General features: G+C 41.6%; 2 protein-coding genes across 5 annotated transcripts; one reads left to right on the top strand and one right to left on the bottom strand.

The window, feature by feature from the left end:
- Positions 1-5,566: 5,566 nt before the first annotated feature.
- LOC138945721 (transmembrane protein 256 homolog) lies at positions 5,567-11,447 on the bottom strand. Its single transcript, XM_070317211.1, has 4 exons — positions 11,172-11,447; positions 8,803-8,840; positions 7,766-7,846; positions 5,567-6,567 (listed from the first exon to the last, which is right to left on the bottom strand). Exons 1-4 carry the CDS (start codon positions 11,365-11,367, stop codon positions 6,424-6,426), a joined length of 459 nt encoding a protein of 152 aa, XP_070173312.1. The 5' UTR covers positions 11,368-11,447; the 3' UTR covers positions 5,567-6,423.
- Positions 11,389-21,839, top strand: LOC138945720 (serine-rich adhesin for platelets-like). Of its 4 annotated transcripts, none has more exons than XM_070317208.1 (4): positions 11,389-11,519; positions 14,024-14,123; positions 15,778-15,955; positions 20,627-21,839. In XM_070317208.1, exons 2-4 carry the CDS (start codon positions 14,040-14,042, stop codon positions 21,757-21,759), a joined length of 1,395 nt encoding a protein of 464 aa, XP_070173309.1. In that variant the 5' UTR covers positions 11,389-11,519; positions 14,024-14,039; the 3' UTR covers positions 21,760-21,839. The 4 variants fall into 4 exon arrangements, with proteins under 4 accessions (XP_070173309.1, XP_070173310.1, XP_070173307.1 ...); XM_070317209.1 differs by lacking the exon at positions 11,389-11,519 and adding an exon at positions 13,585-13,674; XM_070317206.1 differs by lacking the exons at positions 11,389-11,519; positions 14,024-14,123 and adding an exon at positions 13,816-13,981.
- Positions 21,840-22,349: the final 510 nt, after the last annotated feature.

Raw genomic sequence — 22,349 nt, forward strand, 5'->3', positions numbered from 1 at the left:
ATAAAGAAAATAAACTTATCTGACAAATTGTGCAGAAGCTCGCTCGGAAGACACAAGCGAGATAACAGTGAACGTAACGTTTTTTTTGTTATAGAATATAACGTTCAATAATTAACATACCTTTCTTGGTTTTCGATTCTGAATTTTGGAACGATAACCGTCTATTTGTTTTTTGATTTCATTCTTACTCAGTGTTTTCTCGTTGTCTTCTTCTTTTTCTTCGTACATGTATGGGCTGTAACTCCCACGATCACACATGTTTTGCATGAGTGGGTTTTTACGTGTATGACCGTTTTTACCCCGCCATTCAGGCAGACATACGCCGCTTTCGGGGGAGTATCTCTCGTTAACTCATGTTGTTCATATGTCAATTGTGCCAGAATGCTAATAATGGTGCCTCATGTACCCTCCCTGCCTCATGTTGTGCAAGGCAGTCCTTTTACATGTTCTTTTTCTTTTGTGTTGTTTTGTTGGAGACTTAGTTCTGAAGTGGAACTGGATACTCAAAAGAGCTTTCTCCCGAAAGCAGCGTGGCTGCCTAAATGGTGGGCTAAAAACGGTCATATGTATGTAAAAACCCTCTCGTGCAAAAAACACAAGTGTACGTGCGAGTTTTTGCTGATGAACGCAGAAGAAGAAGAAGGAGGGGAGATGACTCTTTTGCCTCTATACATTGGTGTGCCTATTCAGTGTTCTGTGTTATTTTGCTTTGCGTGCATATTTTTGCATACGATAGTGCAGAGATCTACACAGTTCAGATTTTGAGAAAATTATGTTGGTAGATATAATGTGGGAGAAAGCAACACTCTAAACAGATTAATCTTCTACTTTTAAACACATTTCTGTAACAAGTTTGAATTCATTGTGACATACTCTATATCATATAGATATATATACATGTATATGGGTCATTCTCAGAAATGGTGGTCCAAAGTGTTACGTACATACAAAGTAAAAAATAAAGTGTCAAGAAATACAAAATAATTGTTTTTACTATGAAGTCTATTGTTTGCTATACATAATAATGCAAAAATTAGACAAAAAGAGTAATTGGTTGCTGAATAAGAGACGTTTTAAAGTGTTGTATTTACGTGATGAATGTTGTAACATGGAAACCAAATTCCAACTTTAAACCAGCTAAGCCTTCAATCCTTTGTGCATTTTTTATCAGTTCTGCAGTATTTTTGTGTTCTACCCAACACTTTCTAGTTATGAAAGGTAAGGACTTCAACTACCCTTAATTACCCTTCCCATTAAAGGCACAGTACGCCTCCCGTAAACCATCACAGATAGTGTCAGGCTTTTACACACAGTACAAACACCCTTCCATTTGAACGCTCACCGAATGGGAACATCCTTGGTGCCCTACGTAAAGATGTTATATGTTATATGAAGTCATATATCGCGCGCACGTATCTCCAGACTCGGACTCAAGGCGCAGGGATCTATTTATGCCGTGTGAGATGGAAATTTTTTTGCACAATACATCACGCATTCACATCGACCAGCAGATCGCAGCCATTTCGGCGCATATCCTACTTTTCACGGCCTATTATTCCAAGTCACACGGGTATTTTGGTGGACATTTTTTATCTATGCCTATACAATTTTGCCAGGAAAGACCCTTTTGTCAATCGTGGGATCTTTAACGTGCACACCCCAATGTAGTGTACATGAAGGGACCTCGGTTTTTCGTCTCATCCGAAAGACTAGCACTTGAACCCACCACCTAGGTTAGGAAAGGGGGGAGAAAATTGCTAACGCCCTGACCCAGGGTCGAACTCGCAACCTCTCGCAAGTGCGTTACCCAGTCCCCTAAAGAGCGAGCAATTTTCAAATAACTAATTTTGCGGATTGTCTCCTCTCAAAATCGGACCGTGGTGTGTTTGGGCGCTAGACCTAACTTTTAAAATCTAAATAATAAATTGACAGCTTGTTACACAAACATTCTTAAATCATAAAAGATTTCTTTTTTCATCAAGACAAGATCAGTACAAAGAATACAGGCTATATAGTGCAAGGGAGGTAAGTCATGCCACCCATGGAAGGGAGGTAACTCTCATCAAAGGGATGCCCCCCACCCCCCTGCTTCCCCTCCCCCCCCCCCCCCCCAGCAAGGCCAGTTCAGTGCCTGGTGTTTACATGTAGCAAGCACATAATGCCAGTGATATTACAGACCCTCTATCGCTCCTATGAGGAGAAGAAATGAAGAACAACAAAATCAACCGGACAGTTCATGAAATTTCTAGAAGCAAAGGGAGGTAACTCTTACTTTGTTATACATTGAAGGGAGGTATCTCTTCTCATGCAGGCACGCCTGATCAGTCTTTACAGAATACATGTATACATAGAGTCGATGTTAGACTTGCTTCTCAAGTATTTCAAATTTTCCTAAGGAAGGGAGATAACTCAAGTCAAAGTTATTTTTCAGCAAAAAGAGTGTGTTGATGGTAATGCTTTCACACTGTCAGTCCCAGCCTTTTAATCCAAATGTATGAGCTCACACTTTCATCTATTCTAATTTCTTATTCTCATTAGAATAATTAAGATTCTAGAGGTTTCTGAGAGAGAGGGGAGATCAGAAACACCCGGGCAAAGCCGGGCCTAACTGGATGCTGTACCCACATCTGAGGGGCGATCTCGTGGCCCCTAAAACAGACATCGTGGCCCCTAAAACAGACATCGTGGCCCCTAAAACAGACATCGTGGCCCCTAAAACAGACATCGTGGCCCCTAAAACAGACATCGTGGCCCCTAAAACAGACATCATTAGTGAAAAATGTTTGCCACAGAGACCAGTTAAAGGCATCGACAATTCAAATAAATTGACGCAGGTATGAATTTTCTAGTTGGTGTACACAAAGTCTGGCAATCATTTTTTGCAGCGTTTAAAAAGTAGGCGTGTACAGACACAAAATATGTATTGCAAACATTGCTTTATTACAGACTCGTCATTTCAAAAATGACATACATTATAAAAAAAAATATTAGAGCTCGAACAACAAGGGTCAAAATGCATCTGTTGACCTGTCTGCACACAGTGCGCACAAATAATTCATAAACAAGTCCAAGAGACCAATTACCTTTTTTGTTTGTTTGTTTGTTTGCTTAAAGCCCAGCCGACCATGAAGGGCCATATCAGGGCGGTGCTGCTTTGACATATAACGTGCGCCACACACAAGACAGAAGTCGCAGCACAGGCTTCATGTCTCACCCATGCAGTCACATTATTCTGACACCGGACCAACCAGTCCTAGCACTAACCCCATAATGCCAGACGCCAGGCGGAGCAGCCACTAGATTGCCAATTTTAAAGTCTTAGGTATGACCCGGCCGGGGTTCGAACCCACGACCTCCCGATCACGGGGCGGACGCCTTACCACTAGGCCAACCGTGCCGGTCTACCAATTACCTAGATTTGCAGTCATGATTTGGCGATGCATGTAACTTGTAAGTAAATGTGCACAGTGACAAGGCTGCAGGCCGATTAAACTATAGAAAAAATCTGTTATAATCATAAAGACATATGCAAATGATTCTCAATAAGTCTGGACAAATCTTCTTCTTAACACATACACTCGTGGGTATGAATGGTTTTTTATAACGCATACCTGCCACATAATTAGCCAGCCATACTCCGATTCCAGCGGACGCATGTTGGAAGTTCGTGTTTCTATAACCGATCAAACTGTGACATGGATTACATGATCTTTTACGTGCGTACTTGGGTCTTGTGCTTGTGTGTACACACAAAGGGAAATAAGTCACTAGCAGGTCTGCACAAAAGTTGACCTGGGAGGTCGGGAATAACCCCACCCTTAATAGTTTTGTTCTGCTAGAAGTTAAGCCAGGACATTTGAACCCATACAATATTTTCCATCCAGTTCCAACTGACCTATTGTCCTCTGAGTGTCAGAACAACACTAGACCCCATGACTGACATAATACCCATTGACGGCTAACTACATCACCAAGAATCAATTATTCTAACAAGGGAAGCAACCGCTGTAAATTGCCATTTGATTCCTCCCCTGTACAGAATGTTCTCAGTTTATAGCTTGTTTTGGCTCATCCTGAACTCAGGTCAAAATGAGTTCGGCTCATTCTCTCCCTGACAGGATGCCTTGAGTTTCCTTGTCTGGCAAGGAAACCGATTTTATTTACATATTTAGAGCTTTTTGTAATGTATTATTGATATAAGCAGATTCGCGATCGTCAATAATGATTTTTCATGGCGTTTTGAACATTTTAAATTACAAAGGAATTGATATATAAGACAGTTTCAAGCGAGCTATTTTTCGCGGCTGTATTTACTGTGCAAACAACTCTAAACATGGCAAAAGTGTCACATGATAATCAACCGTTTGGTTTCGGCGCTAACTGGAGCAGACGATTTTTTCTGTAACCAGTTGACAGTGATGAAACCATAATTATATTACGATCTCCTTCCGGCAGCAGTCCCAAAATTGTTATTGTTTTGACCTTAGAACGATGTTTTCATCATAACTGTGAAGAACAGAACGGAGATCACTGTCGAAGTCGGCCAATCTGCAATCATTTTCGTCTCACGAACATTGATCTCAAATTTAGATCAGTGCTCGCGAAAACCATATGGGAGATAACTCTGTATTTTTGTTTTGATAGATTCGCGTAGGTCTGTAGCGTCCGGTCAGGGAGAGAATGAGCCAAACTCATTTTGACCTGAGTTCAGGATGGTTTTGGCTAGTATGTTACTACTTTTATCAGATTTTTTTTAATCAACGTTCTCCAGCAGTTAAGAGGCTGCTTTTTTCTATGACTTAGTATGCACTCACAGCTAATACTTTACACATCAAGTCGCAATTCAGACCACTTTGTGGAAAACAGAGAACAGTTTAAAAGCCATCAGGCATGGGAATTGTCCGCCGAATGGCGGATTTCCGCCGAATTTGTTTGTTTGTTCCGCCGAAAATGCAAAAGTGTCCGCCGAAAAAATAAAGGGGGGAGGCACACAAAAAAAGCACCGGTTACTTTGGCCTTTGCGCAAAAGCCTGCGAAAACTTTCCGTACTTTGTTCACGCACTGCTACCGCCCGCCTCAGTTATTGAACTTTTATGTTTGAAAGTAAACCAGATTGCACAGATTGTGTTACAAGTTACATTTTCCTGTTTGTCTCAACAGATCAATTTTTTTACAAATTTAAACCATAAAATTATAATACATGTATATATTTGTTTTCTCTCAAAAAAGCAAAAATTGGTACATTTTTGTACTAAAAACTTTAATTCTAAAAACAGAATTTAATGGCAAACTTGGAGCTCAGATGACACCAGATTGCACCATCTGTGTTCTTTGGAGAAACATTTTTTCCGGGGGGCATGCCCCCGGACCCCCCTAGTAAGGCTAGGCGCTTTGCGCCGTCGACTTGACGCTTCGCGTCTTCAGTTATAAATTTTCCGCCTTTTTTACAATTTTCAATTCCCATGCCTGGCCATGTAGATGGGCTGTTAAATTCGAAACACCACAGTACACCATTGACATCTTTACAGTCTTAAAGTTAAACACCCAAAAATAATACACACACAGCTTTCAAAATACCAGTCTCTTCTTTAAATACTGTTTACATGGCTGATTTTTAATTGACTTTTTGAGGCAAAATCAGCGACAAATTGTCCAACTAATTTCAAACTGACTCCAAGCTGACTCTCATCTGACTCAAGTTGAGCATTACATGTACTGTATGTAACATTTTCAAAGATTCTGACTAAGTGTGACTTAGCGCTAACTGAAGGCTATATTTAGTCAACTGTGTGTATGGTCTTTTATTAGCTTGCTTTCTTATGACTGGGCGATAAGACTCAACAAGCCACTGGAACAAAAACTTTCCAGGGGTTTTTGAACTGGGAAAAAAAGTGTCTAAAGCCAGCAATGAGTCAGATGAAAATCCACCACATAAACAGCATGCACTTAAGGCCTGTCCTGAACTAGGCGAAGTCGACTAAGCGAAGTATACTTTTATATCAAATAACCAAAGGGAAGTAAGCGCTCTTTATGCATACGACATGTGTAATGGAGCAAGCGAGAGTTATACAGAACCTTTTCTCCTGGCACCTGAGAGAATAACAAGCATTGAAATGAACAAGCGACTACCATCCTCCTGGCCGCACAAAGCTTTAGCGCTGAGTTTTTGGTAAAAAGAATCGACTTCGAGCTCAAATTAAGGAAGGGCTTTACTCTAAGTTCTTGTATTCAAAGGAGTACCAGACTCATAAGCAAACTATACTTCGCAAAGCTGGACGCACGAAGCTTTAGCGCTGAGTTTTTGGTAAAAAGAAGTCGACTTTGGGCTTTACTCTAATTAAGCTCTTGTATTCAAAGGAGTTCCAGGCTCATATCCATGTCAAATCCGAAACCAGTGGCAAGTCTAATGTCGTCATAACGCTATCACAGCACCATGGCCAGCCAGCCGAAAATGAGCAGCATCCCACCGTAAGGAGTGATATATCGAACTCGCTGGTTACCGGTGAGAGCGTGGTAGTAGCAGCTACCGGAGAAAAGTGCCATCCCAACTGTCAGTAGAGTTCCCACCTGTACACACGTAAAACACAGGTAAGAGACGAGCCGTGACTGTTTTATAAACAGGTTTTACAGTGGTGCCTGCAATGAAAGGAATTCACCTCTGGGACCAATGAAAAGTACAGTATCGCTACTCTAAATGTGGCCTTTCATCACAGGTATTTTTCAGTTAAAGGCACACTCCTTCCTTTATAAACGGTCAGGCTCACCATATCAAATCTGGCCAAGCTTGGACACTTGGACACATACCAAAAATCAACACTCTGACAAATCTTGCTGAGGTAAGTTGAATATAATATAAAAAAAAAATTTTAAAAAGCGACGAGTGGCTTAATTTTTTAAGAAATTAATTTGTACAAAAAAATGTCTACTGTGCATATAGAGCACCCAGGCAGTTTATGTTTGGTATGTGTCCAAGTGGAGGGGTGGTCTTATCCCGTGCAACTGTCTGGCCAGATCCGAGACGGTCAGCAGTACCCTTTTCACAGGAAAGACTGTGCTTTTAAGATAACAGAAAAAGAGACAACAGCTGATGGTGTCCTTCATAGACGTTACCCAGAAATAACTCTTGTCAGGATTTTTTTAGCGGTGTGGTAGAGTGAGAGACCCTTTTATAGAGAAAATAAGCTACAGAAAATCATAATCAGTTATCATCTGGAAGAATTCACATGCAAAGTGTTGTGACAATATGTCCAGTAGTTTTCTGGGAATTGATCTACACACACACACACACACATCACCATCCTCATCTCGATTCCTGGTCTATGTTAAAACATTTATTTCATTGGTTTTTTTTCATTTTCATAACTTTATAATTATAGTCCCATTGCTGGGAAATTCCAGTTGCTTCCTCTCAGTGGAAAGCTAGCAGCAAAAGAGTTGCGCTACCCAGGTGAGTACATGTTTTGGTCTAATCAGCCGGCTGCATTTATCATTATGGCAGATGGACCGAGGTCTTTTGCATGCCTCAGTGGGGACATGGGGGTGGAACATGGACACCGTCTCTGAGTCTGCATACATATAAAGTTGACCCATGTCCGTCCCAGCCCTGGTTTGAACCCAGTCCAGTGCTCTACCAACTGAGTTAATGCCCCCGGAAGCTTTTATCTTTTAGCATTTAGTCAAGGTTTAGTCAAAACTTGACAAAATGCAAAAAGATAAAGCTACATAAATCCAACAGTTTAATCAAATTCCACAAAATGGCACTCACCAAAATGGGTTTCCTTGCCATAGGGGAGGCCAGCAGAGCCACGCTGTGCAACATGTGCATCTTGTTTCCTATCTCATAGGTCTGCAAAGTAAAATAGTGGTACAGAAACAGGAGTCAAACATGTTGCCTTGCTTTGTGTTTAAAAAACTATTTGTCCCTGACGTAATTCTTTAAATCACTAGGAATGACATTAAATACCACATTTGTCTGTAAATAACATTTTGCACACACACTTTAACCTTCACCGTGCTCTGTGGGTCGTGGATGACCCCGAGCCTCACAAAATCGTCTGTATCGATCTCTGAAACTATTTGAAGTTTTTAATTGAGACTTCATGTAATCTCTAATCACCATACGACCTTCACATTGCCCAACTTTTGAAAGATTATCTTTGTAAACAAACAAATAAACGATGATGTAATTTGAACTACACAGTCTGGATGATGTGTGTGTGTGTGTGTGTGTGTGTGTGTGTGTGTGTGTGTGTGTGTGTGTGTGTGTGTTCCACCCAAGTCCATGGTTTGCAGTTCCAGATTCATAAGGTCCTCAGTTCCAGTGCTTGTGCATGTCTGTTTCCTTTTAGGTATTTTGGGGTAGAGTGTGGTGGGTATTGTCTGTCTTTACACCCCCGGTATAGGGGTGTGTATAGGATTCGGTCGATGTGTTTGTTTGTTTGTTTGTGTGTGTGTTTGCATATAGATCTCAAGAATGAACGGACCGATCGTCACCAAACTTGGTGAACAGGTTCTATACATTCCTGAGACGATCCTTACAAAAATTGGGACCAGTCAAACACACGGTTAGGGAGTTATTGGTGCATTAAGATTCTACAAGGACTTATAGAGGGACATATTAATAGTCAAAGGGAAATAACCTTTTCAGTTGGTGGCAGTGAGAATGGTAAGGACGGGGGTGTTTTTCCTACCTCGGAGGAATTTCTTGTTCTTTCTTTATTTGGTGTTTAACGTCGTTTTCAACCACGAAGGTTATATCGCGACGGATTGTCTGTCTAATAATGTACTTAAGTGAAAGTTTACCATCTTAAGGCGACCATCTGCATCACTTTGCCCAAAACCTGCAACAGCATAATGTGAAATATCAAATTCTGGATACTTTAGAGCTACATAATAATAGTAATACTCAAGACATATAAGGCCAAACATATCAAATAAAATATAGTTTTCAATAACAAGGAATCAGAAATATTAAATTAATTTTCTTGGCTTTTTTAGCAAGCTACAATAAAGTCGAATAATTCAACTCCATATGATCAACTCCAACTCTGCAGTCTAGTGCTTTGCAGATCGAGGTAAATACCAAATAATTTCTGCCTCACATTAAAGCAAGCACACACACACACGCACACACACACACACACACACACTCACGCACACACAACTTTACCACAAGCCTGAGATGTCCTAGCTTCTCCCGGCCAGTACTACTTGTCTCCGAAAACTCGGAAAATCCCCGAAAACCTCATCAGAAATTAAGATAATTCGTCCTTAGATCTTGTTTTGTTACATATTTGTTTGAAATCTTAACTTAATATAGATCTGCAACTATCACAGTTCACGGATTTATTTTTGTGTTTGTGAGAGGATTAACGAAGGAGCGGAAGCACTGATCACATGACGTCATCAATACTTGTGCTTTCGAGTAACAAGAGTTACCTCCCTTGCATTGAAATCGATGCATCGACTTTGTCGAAGATCCAGCTCTAAACACAAAAATAAGGGTGCAAATAGCATGAATCAGGCATGACTTCTAATAGACGTATGTCAAAAACTTCAATTTGAAGTTTGATTTAGTAATTTTAGATGGGGTTTTCGGGAGTTTTCAGAGTCAAGTTGTACCCCTCCCAGCCTACAATGACAATATTTTTTCGAAGTGGATTCACAGCACGGCGCAGCGCATTGTGCAGCGATGTGATTTACAACGCGCTGCGATACGAGGAGCGCTGCGATTCACGACGACCGATGTATTCTGCTGTTACATTTCCTTCACAATCGCAAAGTTTACAACAGCTACATCTATCTGATCTATTTGAGAAATGAAACTGTCAATAAAATGAAAAACAGAGCTCCATTCTCTCTCTCTCTCACTCTTTCAACTGAGTTTACCATATATCGCTGCGCCGATGTAAAAACGTGCCTAAGTTCCGGCCTTGAATACTTGGCAGTCATATCACTACATCCGGGATGTCATTGCAATCCAGGCTTCTACTATAAGGAGCTGATCAGTTTTTAAACTGGTATGACGTTTTTAAACAAGTATCCGATTACAGTGCTGCGGAACTGTTAATCGATGTCACACCCGCTAATACTTCAGCAGCCATTTTGGAATTCGCATAATATATATTTTCAGTGTTTTTTTCCCCAGTTGATTAGAACGCGTAATTATTCAGTCTGCAGAAAGTGCAATTTTGTAGTCTTGCAGCCCTGAAGTTGCTTTTGAGTGTCCAAAGAAAGAGTGTACGTAAAGGTTCTTAGGATTACATCGGGCACACAGATACGCGATTTGTCTTGTTTTTCTGGTTGATTTGAACGTATGCGCAGATCGTTTTTTCGAGTGTTTGTTTTTCCTTTTCTTTCGGTTTCTTTCTTCGTTCCATGTAAGCGCTGGAACTGTTAACTGGTGTACATAGATTCACTTGAGATAATAGAATAGAGGTAGGTGCAATCAATTGTTGTTTAAAATGTTGCTGATAATCATACATACAGTACAAAAATGAAGCGCGCCAACAATCTGCGCTGGTGAGAGCAATAGCCGCGCTCTGGGAATCGCTGCGCTGCACAATATGTGCCGCGCTATGTGAATCGCCGCGCTCTGTGAATCACTTGCCATATTTTTTTTAGAAACAAGGAACACACCCACACACACACCAGTATCCATCTCTCTCTCTCTCCAGGGCCGGACTACCGGGGGGGGGGGGGGGGGGGGGGGTATGGGGGTTGCGCAACCCCCACCCCCCTAGCCTAACCATGTACCTCACTTATTTAAAACATTTTTTATTATTGTTTATTTTATGCCGTTTCATGCAAGGAGCGACCATTTTCCTATCTCAGAATATGACCTACCCATCTGCTCCTTGACCCCGCCAGGGGGAACATATCCCCCTGGACCACCACTGGCAACACCACACCCCCTCCCCTCCTCTTAGCCTAGTCCGGCCCTGCTCTCTCTGTCTCTCTCTGACTCTCTCCATAGCATACCCACACCACCACCCCACCCCGCCCCCTTCCCCATCTCGATCATTGTCACACGTAGTGCGTACGTAGGAGATTATCATTGCTCAAGGACACGGAATCAACGACCGAAACAGAATGACAGTTGACACTTTGCTTGACGCAACAAAAGTAACACCTTTGAGCTCTGTACGTCTCTTCCCTCGGGTAAAACTCACCATGTGCACCGTACGCTGCCATCGCAACGGACAGAGCGCCGGAGAGGCCGGCGATTCTTACGAAACTGCGAGTTCGGATCATACTGTCCACCTCTTTTATGATAATTTTTTGCACTTCTCGAGGCGCAGGTACTCCTGGAAGGCTACCGTATATATGGCTGGCAATTGCTGAAAGGTCACTCCACAATCCGGCCATACTGACGCAACAAAACACTAGAGTTTTAGCACATGTTTTAGATGCACTTTTAGGTGTGGGACAGCTTCGCTCGAAAGACCGGAAACGAAAGTAAGGTCGACGAGAGTGGCTGCCCTTGGTCAGGGGAAGCGGGCGATTTGAGGATTTTGCAGGTGAGACGGTAAATGTGGCCGCAAAATCTGATGTTTTTCCACGCTTTTCCAATCCCATGCATTGATCAATCTTTGCAGATGTTAACGTTTTTTGTTGGAATGAATTTAGAACACCTTGTTTTTGTTATAAGCTGAATGTTGCGATCACACGGCGTTATCTGCTGTGTCAACCTCCACCACCACCCCTCGCAGTCGCACCCCAACCACAGGCGGAAGGTATCGTCCACTGGACTACTACTATCACAGAAAGACTACTCTCTCTGTGATAGTAGTAGTCCAGTGGACGATACCTTCCGCCTGTGGCACAACCCCCCTGTCCCTCCCCTTGTGACTTGTCTCTTTCCCTTCTGTCGTAACATAAGCTGTATCCTGTTATAAAGATGTGCCCAGCTAGAAGCGGACCCCAGACTGCATGAGACGGGTAACCTTGAACTTTAGCGTGTTAAATTCATATCTCAGAATCCAGTGACATTCTTGACTTATTTTTGATACAAGTCCATGTAAGCATAGACCTGACTTGGACAGACTCCAGGAATGGTCAGAGACATGGCTCTTGTCCTTCCACCCCCAGATATCACACCATGAAAATAGGTCCAAAGAAATCGGACGCAAAATACCACATGACAAACTCAGCAGATGGAGTACAACATGATCTATCTGAAACGACGCTAGAGAAAGATCTAGGTGTGCACATTGACGACAAACTGTCTTTCAAGGAACACATTACAACATCAGTATCAAAGGCAGAGTACTTGGAGTAATTAGAAGAACCTTTCAGAACTTGGACAAGGAAACCTTCGTACAGCTGTACAAAAGCTTGGTCAGGCCCATTCTAGAATATGGTCACTCAGTCTGGAATCCACAGGCTAAAGGGCTCTGCAAAGACCTAGAGAATGTCCAGAGAAGGGCAACAAGGATGATTGGAAGTCTGAAGGAACTGTCATACTCAGAAAGGCTTAGGATCCTGGGAATTCCTTGTCTCCAGCATCGTCGGCGCAGGGGTGATATGATTGACACTTTTAAATACCTCAAAGGTATATACATTACCCAGAAACCCAATCTACACAAACCCCCACCCACTGAAAGGGACATGAGAGGAAACAGTCTTAAACTGTTTAAAAACTTTGCCAAGTCGAAAGTAAGGAGTGCCTTCTTCGCAGACAGAGTTGTCTTAGACTGGAACACCCTGCCCGACAATGTTGTGACAGCTGATAGCGTTAACTGCTTTAAAGCACGACTGGACAGCCACTGGAAAGACACATCAAGTGTCTACACACCAAGCTGCTACTAGCCCCCCCGCGTATGCAGCTTACTTTTGTGGATCGGCGTACAGGTTTTTAACCTAAATCGTCGCACAAGTACAAGTACAAGTATTATCTAAATATAGGTCCCTGATGTAAGCAAGCCAAAGAACATTTGTCGTGAAATTAATTGACGGATTGAACTCCAAACTTAAGCATAATTAATTAATTTGGTTGTTCAATTGACGAAAAGGCACCGAAAATGGCGTACGTTGTCAACCATGGGACATCATTTACACGAAAGAGTTGTCTCCCTTGTTCGCTTATTTCTTTATCTTCGTTAATTAAAGCCTCACTATGCCTCCCGTAAACCATCGGTTTCTGGTCACAGCACATGCGGAAGGTATCGTCCACTGGAATACTACTATCACAGAAAGACTACAAGGTCTGTCACTCACCTTCGAGTCTTCTGTGTTCTTAGAGTCGGTTCCTGGGGAAAAATATTGTTCAAGACGGTTTGCCTCTTCCTACAGTCTGTGTAAGGTCAAATAAATACAGTTGAATGATTGTTTGAACTATTATGTGCCTTTAGTTTTCAGCTTCCGTCCGCTGCAGGTTGTTTTTAACCATCATTTGGACGAATATTCGTTTGCGAGCCGCTAATCCACTTGGGGACAAATCATGTATCCGCACCGAATATGCATACCAGCGCTCATTGGTTAATAACAGGATATTCGATGATTATTTTCCCGTGGGTAGCTTCCCTTTGCATATGTTTTAGACCAATGAGCGCTGGTATGCATATTCGGTGCGGATTCATGATATTGTCCCCAAGTGGATTAGCGGCTCGCAAACGAAGATTAAATAACTCCATGGCGTCTAACGGAAGTGAAAAGACTACGAAATGCTTTGCGGTATGTCGTTATATATATATTGCAAGTAATTTATTTTAGCTGCTTTTTCTTTCATTTCGTTGTCGATTTAAATTTTTACAACAAAACAAACGGAATCAAATTTCTAAGAAATACAACAACTAAAAAGATTTTTAAAAAACATCAAATTCTAACAATGTTGCTAAGCCGATCACGTGACTTTCACAGAGATCGGCGAAACACTACAGAAAATCCACCCGGGTGTATTCCCTGTATACACTGGCAAAACGCCTACAGAAATCCACCTTTAGGGTTACACCCACTTTTGGTCGACATAGACCCCTTCTGCGTAAGTAACAGTTAAATTTTCTTCCTTCTTTTGTACTTTCAGTGATAAAATTGAAACTATGGCCAAGAGGACGACAGGACGAGGAACATTATCTGCCAGTGTAAATGCAGATGAATGGTTAAGCACAAGAAATAAGAAGAAGGTAATTGATAGTTAAACGGTTGTGCAGAACAACTATCATACTTTGTGGGCAGGGGCAGAGCATGAGGTGCCCACAAAAAGGCAAGCAGGTAGGCACTCGCCTAATGCAGGTATATGCACACACACATGCACGCACACACACACGCACACACACACACGCACACACACACACACACACACACACACACACACACACACACACACACACACACACACACATAAGCACACACACACACATAAGCACACACATACACACACATATGTACATGCACACATACACACACACCACACACACACGCTGCATAAATGGCCTGCAAACACATAAAAACCCACTGATGTAAAAAAAAAAATAAAAAAAAATGAGTGTACGTATGAGTTTCAGCCCATAAACGCAGAAGATTACCTGTGTTCATTTCTTAACGAACACCAGAAATTTACTCAATGAACGCCTGCCACTGTGCCAGGGAGGCACGTTAATGCACATGTAAGTAGTCTCTGTTAGACATAAGGGTCTGACGGGCGCAGTGGCATAGTGGATATTAGACATCAGCCTCCTAATCAGAAGGTTGTGAGTTTTTTTTATTTTTGTGTGTTGTTTTTTCCCCCTTGAATTCTGGCGTTTTCTGTATACTTGATCGGCCATCACATAAATAAAACTTACCAATGGGCAATGTCCAGAAACAACAGGTTGCTTTATGCTGAACACCATACTGACTTGTCAGGCACACTTCTTCTTGAATGGCTCCCCACCATAGATCTGGCCGGGCTCTTACATAAGTTACAAGGGGTTAGGCACCAAAAAAAATTGTCTGTTTCTGGTAACATATGGCTAAAAAAAATAGGGTCGGTAGGTAGGGATTTTTTTAAAAATTTTTTTTACCCCAAATGTAGACCAATAAAACTAACTTTAAAAATCGCGCAAAGAGACTGGATTCACTATACATAGAGACAAGACACTCAACACATTTACAAATCGTCAGCGGACTTTCGTTTTCACACGTTTTTGTTGTTCATTTTCTCACCCTGTCCTTTACCACCCCAAAAAAACAAACAAAAAAATTTGAGTTTGGAAAAAAAAAGTTTAGGGTCGGCGCCGAAATTTAGGGTCGGTCGGGTGACCAGAAACAGACAATTTTTTTTTGTTGGCCTAAGGTCATCCCTCCACTCGGTCCCGTATTAAAAAGTTACATTTTTGAATGAATTAAACAGGCACTAATAGCTTTTACCAAATTCACTCATGAGAAAAAAAAACTCCAACTGTGCACAGAGAGCACCCATGCTGTGTAATCTGTGTGGTCACACAGTCGGGTTTTGTAGAAAATATAACTTCTCTGATGCTATTTCAAAGATGTAAAGTGTAACCGCACCCAAAGCCAAATGTAAACATTTTTCGAACGTGACCTGTTCACATCTTATTATGAACGTGACCTTTTGGAACATATTTGGTTTGAATTTCATCTTACGAAATTGTTCAAGTAAATATAATAACTTGTTCAAGTTTCTCGGGCAGTAAAAAAAAAAAAAGAAGGTTGTAAGTTCAAATCCTGGTTCGCGGCTGCGTGGTTGGTTCAGGTTGGAGATTTTTCCAATCCATTATGCGACTTGTTATTGTGTTGTTTTTGTACATGTTCTTGTCATTGCTTATTCAATTTTAGATATCTCCGCCGGCATTAAAGACTCCAGGCACACACCGATTTCTCAGCAGACCACTTCCTCGCTCCCCCCTGGTCACTTTGATGGATGATCGTCCACCACAGTTGACATCCACCACAAAGCAAACCTCCATCGTGGATTTCTTCAACCCACCGCGCCTCAAGCCTCTGCCCCTACCAGGTCAGTAAGGAAAAAAAAGAGTGTTTTTTTAGATGACAAGGAAACAAAAAGTAGGGTCAGTAGGTCTTTTTTTTTATTGTTTTTGTTATTGCAGTGTATTTTTCATTTAACAGTCACAGGCGGCTTTTTATAGTGAGAGGTGTTTCCTTTGATGTCGGAGAGGAGTAACTTTTATTTTAAAGTAAGACTTTTGTTCTTCTTTTTTTTGTGGATGGGGGGTAGAAAAAGTTCCAGGATCAGAAGAAAAAAAGTTGTTTTGGGAATCGGAAACAATGGATTTTTTTTCTCTTGGTTGGTTAAAACAAAACACTTAAAGAAACTGATAAAAAAAAAGGTAAGGTAAAATATGATATATTGCAAAAGGTGTGTACAATCCATTGAGTAATAGGCCAAGCTAAAGCAGGGCTCCCCACAGACCCTCTAGCTATGGGGTCCCCAATTTTAATTTTTAAGATGCTTCAAGGACCCCCTCAGCAGAACTTAAGAGGGTCTAAAGACAAGGAGGACTTATGAAAGTTTAGCGGGCATGCACGCCTCTTCCAAAGGCTTCTGCCTGATCTTAGCTGCAAGCAGGCTGAGCCATTTTAAGCATCCTCTCCACCACTGCTCTACACAGCAGTGCTGGATTGCTCAGAGACATACACTGATACAATATTCACCGATTGCTTTCAACATGGAGGGGTGTGCCTAAATTGTCTCTCCTGTGATTTGTAAATGGAATCCCGAAGGCCGTATATAGGCCTGAGGTGAGGGATTCCATTTACAAATCACAGGTGAGACAATTTAGGCACACCCCGACATGTTGAAAGCAGCAGGTCGATATTGTAATTGTAAATCTATCCATTCAAAGGATCTTTCTTTTTGGATGTGAAGTGGCACCTCAATTCATCAATTTTATTCATGACTTGTCACGTACTTACCATCGCCTTCGGTGCAAGTATAGTCCCATGGAATTACGATGTGCTTAGCACATTATAATTCGCTTGAGGTTATTATGTGCTTTTTTATATTTTACAGACTGACTTTTCCATGGCTTGTTCCTTTTGAGAAGTCTGCAAAGGCCGAATCACAAAGTGACGTTCTCGCTAGAACAATACACCAGTTAACAGTTCCGCGGCCATTTTAGATCTCGCACATGCGCACTTCTCTTATTGCGAGTTCCGGGTGATGCGCACATCGTTTTTCGGCATGTTTATGTCTTTATCCTTTTCCGGTTGATTTCACCGCATGCGCAGATCGTGTTATTCGCACACGTTTCTACGCAAGGGACACTACTCCGGCGCACTACTCCACCCGTTGAAAGGGGGAAACATTTTCTTCAGTACAAGTGGTCTTTATGAATAAACAATTAACAAGAAGGACGTTGTAAATTCATTCAATGCAGATAAAATAAGAAATATGTTTGACGAACTTGTTCTGTTCTTATTCACATGACAAAATATGTGAAGATCGAGAGATGTTATTAAAAAACCGTGTTCCAGGCAACTCGCAAACAGATAACCGCTGTGTATTTCACCACAACCCAACGCAAAGGAAACATGACAAACTACTATTTGGCATACCTTTTTGCATTCATTGAACTTTCCCCAATAAATTCGGCTCACATCAGTCGTACTAAAAGTTTGTCAAAACACGACACACAGACGATAACAAATGCCCACCTGAATGGTGATTCGCAACCACACACTAACGACCGTCGAGGCACGTAATGAATTTTGCAATCTTCCGACCACCATTTTTTAAGTCGGTTACTCCCATTACTGCAACCAATAACACAGCATGTTGACGCCATCGCTAATTTGGATGTAACGTGAGGTTTTTGTTATAACGTAGAGGAAAACACACCGTCCCGTTCAATTGCTACCATCACGTTGAGCAGACGATGCAGCGGTTGCTCGACCGAAATTTCTCGTCCAACCAGAATCGCTTTGGGTATCACGTGAGTTTTCCTTCTTTGTACCATGTAAGTGCCGAAACTGTTAACTGGTGTATTCGTCATTCATTATAACATGACGTCACATCCTTTTCATGTCTCGGTCACCAAATTGCGTATATGCTGTCTTCCATTTCCCTTGATTTGTCTATCGTTCGTGCGCATGACCAACCGGCTGGCAGAAACTATTGCAGTCATGACTTGTATTGATACGCTTGCCAGGAAGTGTACATTGAGGCAGATCCGTTTGTAGGTGAGACACGCTGATTGCCTGACCGCTGAGTGATTGCATTGACCAATCAAAATGTCGAATTAACAAAGAAGGATTTACAATGATAAGTACCACCTTCCGGTGTAGCGCCGGTAGCATTTGGGTACAAGAAGCAAGCGATCTAAACAGTGTGCTGGCTGCAGCTGTTGGTAGCCTGAGCTGCCTTGACTATTTTTAACTTGCACTAATAATTAGTAAAATGCCAGGAACAGCCATGCAGGACCTTCACATAAAGCTATTTGTTATGGCGGTTGGATTTACATCGGAAATAAGCGTTTGATACAGGTCTGTCAGTAAATGTTCTTGTCTTCAAAATTCAGTAAGTTGTACATTCTTGTTTATTCGGTATGGAAACTAGTAGACAAGTACAGTCTGAAAATCAGTACCAGTGGTACACATGGTAACGCAAATATAGTGTGTTCTGGGACCTGCTCTTTTCAGGATTAGTGCGTTGCGGGACCCTAGTACTTTTAGTACATAGCACGCAGGGACACACATTTTGATGAACTCTGCAAAAGAGATACACATGTAAATGTTTTTGGTCATTTCTGTCGTCTTTGTTTTCTATGACAGTTTTGCTTAAACATAATTACTTCCAAAGAAATATTTCCATGTTAACGCAAAATGAAAATGGACATTAAAGTTTTCTAATCTTATCAATTCAAGTCAAACAGTGTATTTACCAAATGCAAAGCACAGGATTTTGTTATGGTGTATGCATCCAAACTTCACACTCCTTCCACACGCATATTATATCATAATAAATATGTACAGATAAAGTGTTCAATTTCACTGGGCCTATTTACATGTGTACACCAACCAGACAGTTCAAAACGGAGTGGTGTTTTTTTTTTTGCACCAATTTGACAGGAGTAATCACAGGTTACATGGATAAAGATAAATGAATTCCCTAAAATCATATCTAAAAATATAGTCATCAATATAATAAATCCGAGTACATGCTAACACAGTTATTCAAAGGACACAACCCTTACAAGTTACATCTATTAAGATATTTCATTTAAGGATACTCAATCCCTTTCAAAACTTGAACTGACACATATCACAAATCTAACAGATCTAAGAACGATCCACCATTGAGGCCGCAAGGACTGCCTCAGGAAAGAAACTGTTTCTGAAACGAGAGGTCCTGCTCTTCTTTCCCAAGAGTCTCACATAATCATAGTGATTTTATCTCGGAAGAAAGAAGAAAAGTGCATGTACAGTCTAAAGGGTGATAGTGCAGAAAGCGTTGTCAATGTCACATGGTGATTTTTTCTCAGAAGACGAACGAAACAAAGAAAGAGAAGAAAAGCACATGTACAGTCTAAGGGTTACAGTGCAGAAAGCGTCGTCACATAATAATTAAGGACATAGCCAGACTACAAAGATAAAGATTCCATATTTTTGGGATGTTGTTGTTGTTGGATAAAGATTTTGAATGAGTAAATAATTATATACTTTTATTGAATGTTACCTTTTTGTCTCATAGTCGACGACTGGATCCGTCGCGATATAACCTTGAATGGTTGAAAACGACGTTAAACACCAAATAAAGAAAGAAAGAAAAGACGACTGGATATATTATTGTTCTACAGGCATACATTTGTTTGGCCTTGTCAAGGGAAAATTTGGTGGTATAGTTTTCTGATCACGGTACCCCTGAGCGATCGCGGAATAAGTATTATTTCCGAGCAGTCTCTAAAACCCTATTGAAATGGTCTGGCGGAATAGCCGACTCGCCTAATTTGAATAGGTAAAATCAGTGCTATGTTTTTTGAGACGGACGCCTGTGCTGTGTGAGGGATCTATCTTGTCACCCCTCTGTGTAAATGCGGTGGTCGAGAGGTTGACCGTGCAAGTCAGTGTGATACGTCAGAGAGCGATGGGATGACTGATGCGAGCGGATGTGTTTGTTGTGGTGTGGGATGAAAGTGTTTTTGTTAATTAGAGTAGTTTGGACATTCTTGTGTTTGTCGGAGGACAGAAAAGAACTGTGTGTAACTTCAAGGACTTTCGGCAGTGACTGTGTAGTGGACATTCGCCAAGCCCCAGGATTCAGAAGGAAGTGTGTTGATACAGTGCCGAACGGTGTGGTCTGTGTGACGAGAGGTATTTTGTTATAACACAGGTCTGATGATCAGATTATGTTTTTATTTGAGTTAATAGCGAAATGTTTTAAATGTGCATTCGTTGTGTGCCGTGTGTGTTGTTCGAGTGCGTGTTGTCACCATCCCGTATGCACGAGTATGTCTGTGTATGACTGTGTGTGACTGTGTGTGTAAAAATGTGTGAATGAGTATATGAATGTAGAAACCCCGTACACGGAAAAGCAAACATCGGACCAATAAGTTCAGCTCACATTAAAATTCCTTGACAGGCCCGCTCTTTAGGACAGGAATGGGGTTATATGATCATAACTGATGCATACTGTACACATAATCATTAATGTTTCACTGTGTTTCAGATAGCGCGGAGTCTGCAGTCTCTTTTAGATCAGAAGGCCTTGACTCAGCGAAGCACACAACAGAGCATGGGGCAGCTCATCACAACTCCCATGCAATTCACTCACACTGGGAAAAAGCCATGCACACACCTGAACGAAGGGAAGCAACTCTTGCAGCAGTAAATCAAGTGGAGGGATATGTTGTCTCCCCTCTAAAATCTACTGTTCATTCCTTGACTGGAAAGAAATGTGCAGTTTTGGCACCTGAGTCGTACGACAGTAGTACTAGTAGGCTTTCATTCACTGACACAGAAGGGGAGGTGACTGCTGCCTCACAGTCTTGGTTACCACGTGAAACAAACGAGGAAAACAAGCTGCCTGCAAATGTTGAACAAGACAAGCTGAACATAGACAAAAATATAAGACAGGACTGCTCAGAGTTAGACTCGCTTCAAACACCTTATTTTCTCCGGAGCACATCACCATTCGGCAGCCTCAACGCTGATGAACTTACGATGACAGATTTGCAACGTTCATTCCTTGGAAACAAACGCAAAAAAGAATCTGTCTGGAAAAGTGAGTCAGATTCAGACACTGACTTGATTGGGACAAGCAAGGAACAAAGCTCTCTGGGAATTTCTGATGACCTGGGAGGTTTCCTTATAGATTCTCAAGATTCTTTGAAACAGTCATTTCCCTTAACATCAAAGGATAAGCCGTCTTCTCTGGAGCTGAACATATACCACTGTAGTTCTCAGAGTTCAGACTCTACTGATGGACTCCAGTTTAACGATAGTTTGCAAACCCCGTCTTTTGGCCCCAGCTCTGAAGTGTGGGGCGAATCAGAAAGTGGGGAGACGTCTATCATGACTGCAAAAACAGTGGGGCTGCACACAAGAAAGAGAAAGATGAAAATCATGGAGCCAAACATCTCGAAAGAGGTGTTTGAGTGTAACAGTCTTCACACTCCGAGTTTCCTTAACATTAACAAGAAGGTGCGTGTGGTATCAAGTGTAAACTACGTTGCTGACCGACATAAAAACATTGAGTCGTCTGCTTCACAGTCTCAGAGTGGGAGCCTAGATCTGCACACTCCAGCTTTTTTAAAGGAACTGTCTGAAGATTCCGATTTTCTTGATTCACAGCTGTTTTAGGCGTGTGTTGTGGTTTTCACAGCAAATACAGAAGATATGATGACAGAAAAAGTTATAAGAATATATAATGATGAGCATAGTTTTGTGACTTGAGTCGTTTGTGTGTGTGTGTGTACGTGTGTGTGTGTGTGTGTGTGTGTGTTAATTGTAATAAGGTCACTCCAGACAACTTTCAATCTTTCTTAAATTAAAATGTGAAGGTTCTATAAGCCAGTCTACCAACCTCAAACAAATAAACAACCTCAAACAAATAAACAAACACACACAGGAATGAAGTTCTGTGGTCTACCCTGGTACTGATGTATGTATGCACTAGATGAATACCCGCTTCGCCGGGTACGGCTTCTCCGGGAAAAAGTAGAGCCGACGGTACTTCGCCGGCGCACCGTACGAAGGAAGGGAGATAAACGCGCAAAACACTGGAGAAGATAAGGAAGAGTTACTGGGAATGGATGTACAGAAAAACCAAAATCGGTTCAGCGCTGCGCGCTGAGAGCACGCACGTGTTCAAAATTGTCCACGATTGTGTCCGGGGTCTACCTGAATATGCCCACCAAGTTTGAAGCAGATCCATCGAGAACTTTGGCCGT

Source organism: Littorina saxatilis, linkage group LG13, assembly GCF_037325665.1.
Source record: "Littorina saxatilis isolate snail1 linkage group LG13, US_GU_Lsax_2.0, whole genome shotgun sequence".
Classification (NCBI taxonomy): Eukaryota; Metazoa; Mollusca; class Gastropoda; order Littorinimorpha; family Littorinidae; genus Littorina; species Littorina saxatilis.

Bases quoted from the DNA above. Each gene is read 5' to 3' on its own strand.
- LOC138945721 (XM_070317211.1), bottom strand. From the start codon at position 11,367: ATGGCCGGATTGTGGAGTGACCTTTCAGCAATTGCCAGCCATATATAC. The intron at 7,847-8,802 runs GTAAACTTTCAC...TTTACTTTGCAG, and splicing joins CAGATGGTCGCCTTAAGATG to ACCTATGAGATAGGAAACAA. The intron at 6,568-7,765 runs GTGAGTGCCATT...ACGTGTGTACAG, and splicing joins TGGCAAGGAAACCCATTTTG to GTGGGAACTCTACTGACAGT.
- LOC138945720 (XM_070317206.1), top strand. From the start codon at position 13,829: ATGTTGCTAAGCCGATCACGTGACTTTCACAGAGATCGGCGAAACACT. The intron at 13,982-15,777 runs GTAAGTAACAGT...ATTCAATTTTAG, and splicing joins TCGACATAGACCCCTTCTGC to ATATCTCCGCCGGCATTAAA. The intron at 15,956-20,626 runs GTCAGTAAGGAA...ACTGTGTTTCAG, and splicing joins CAAGCCTCTGCCCCTACCAG to ATAGCGCGGAGTCTGCAGTC.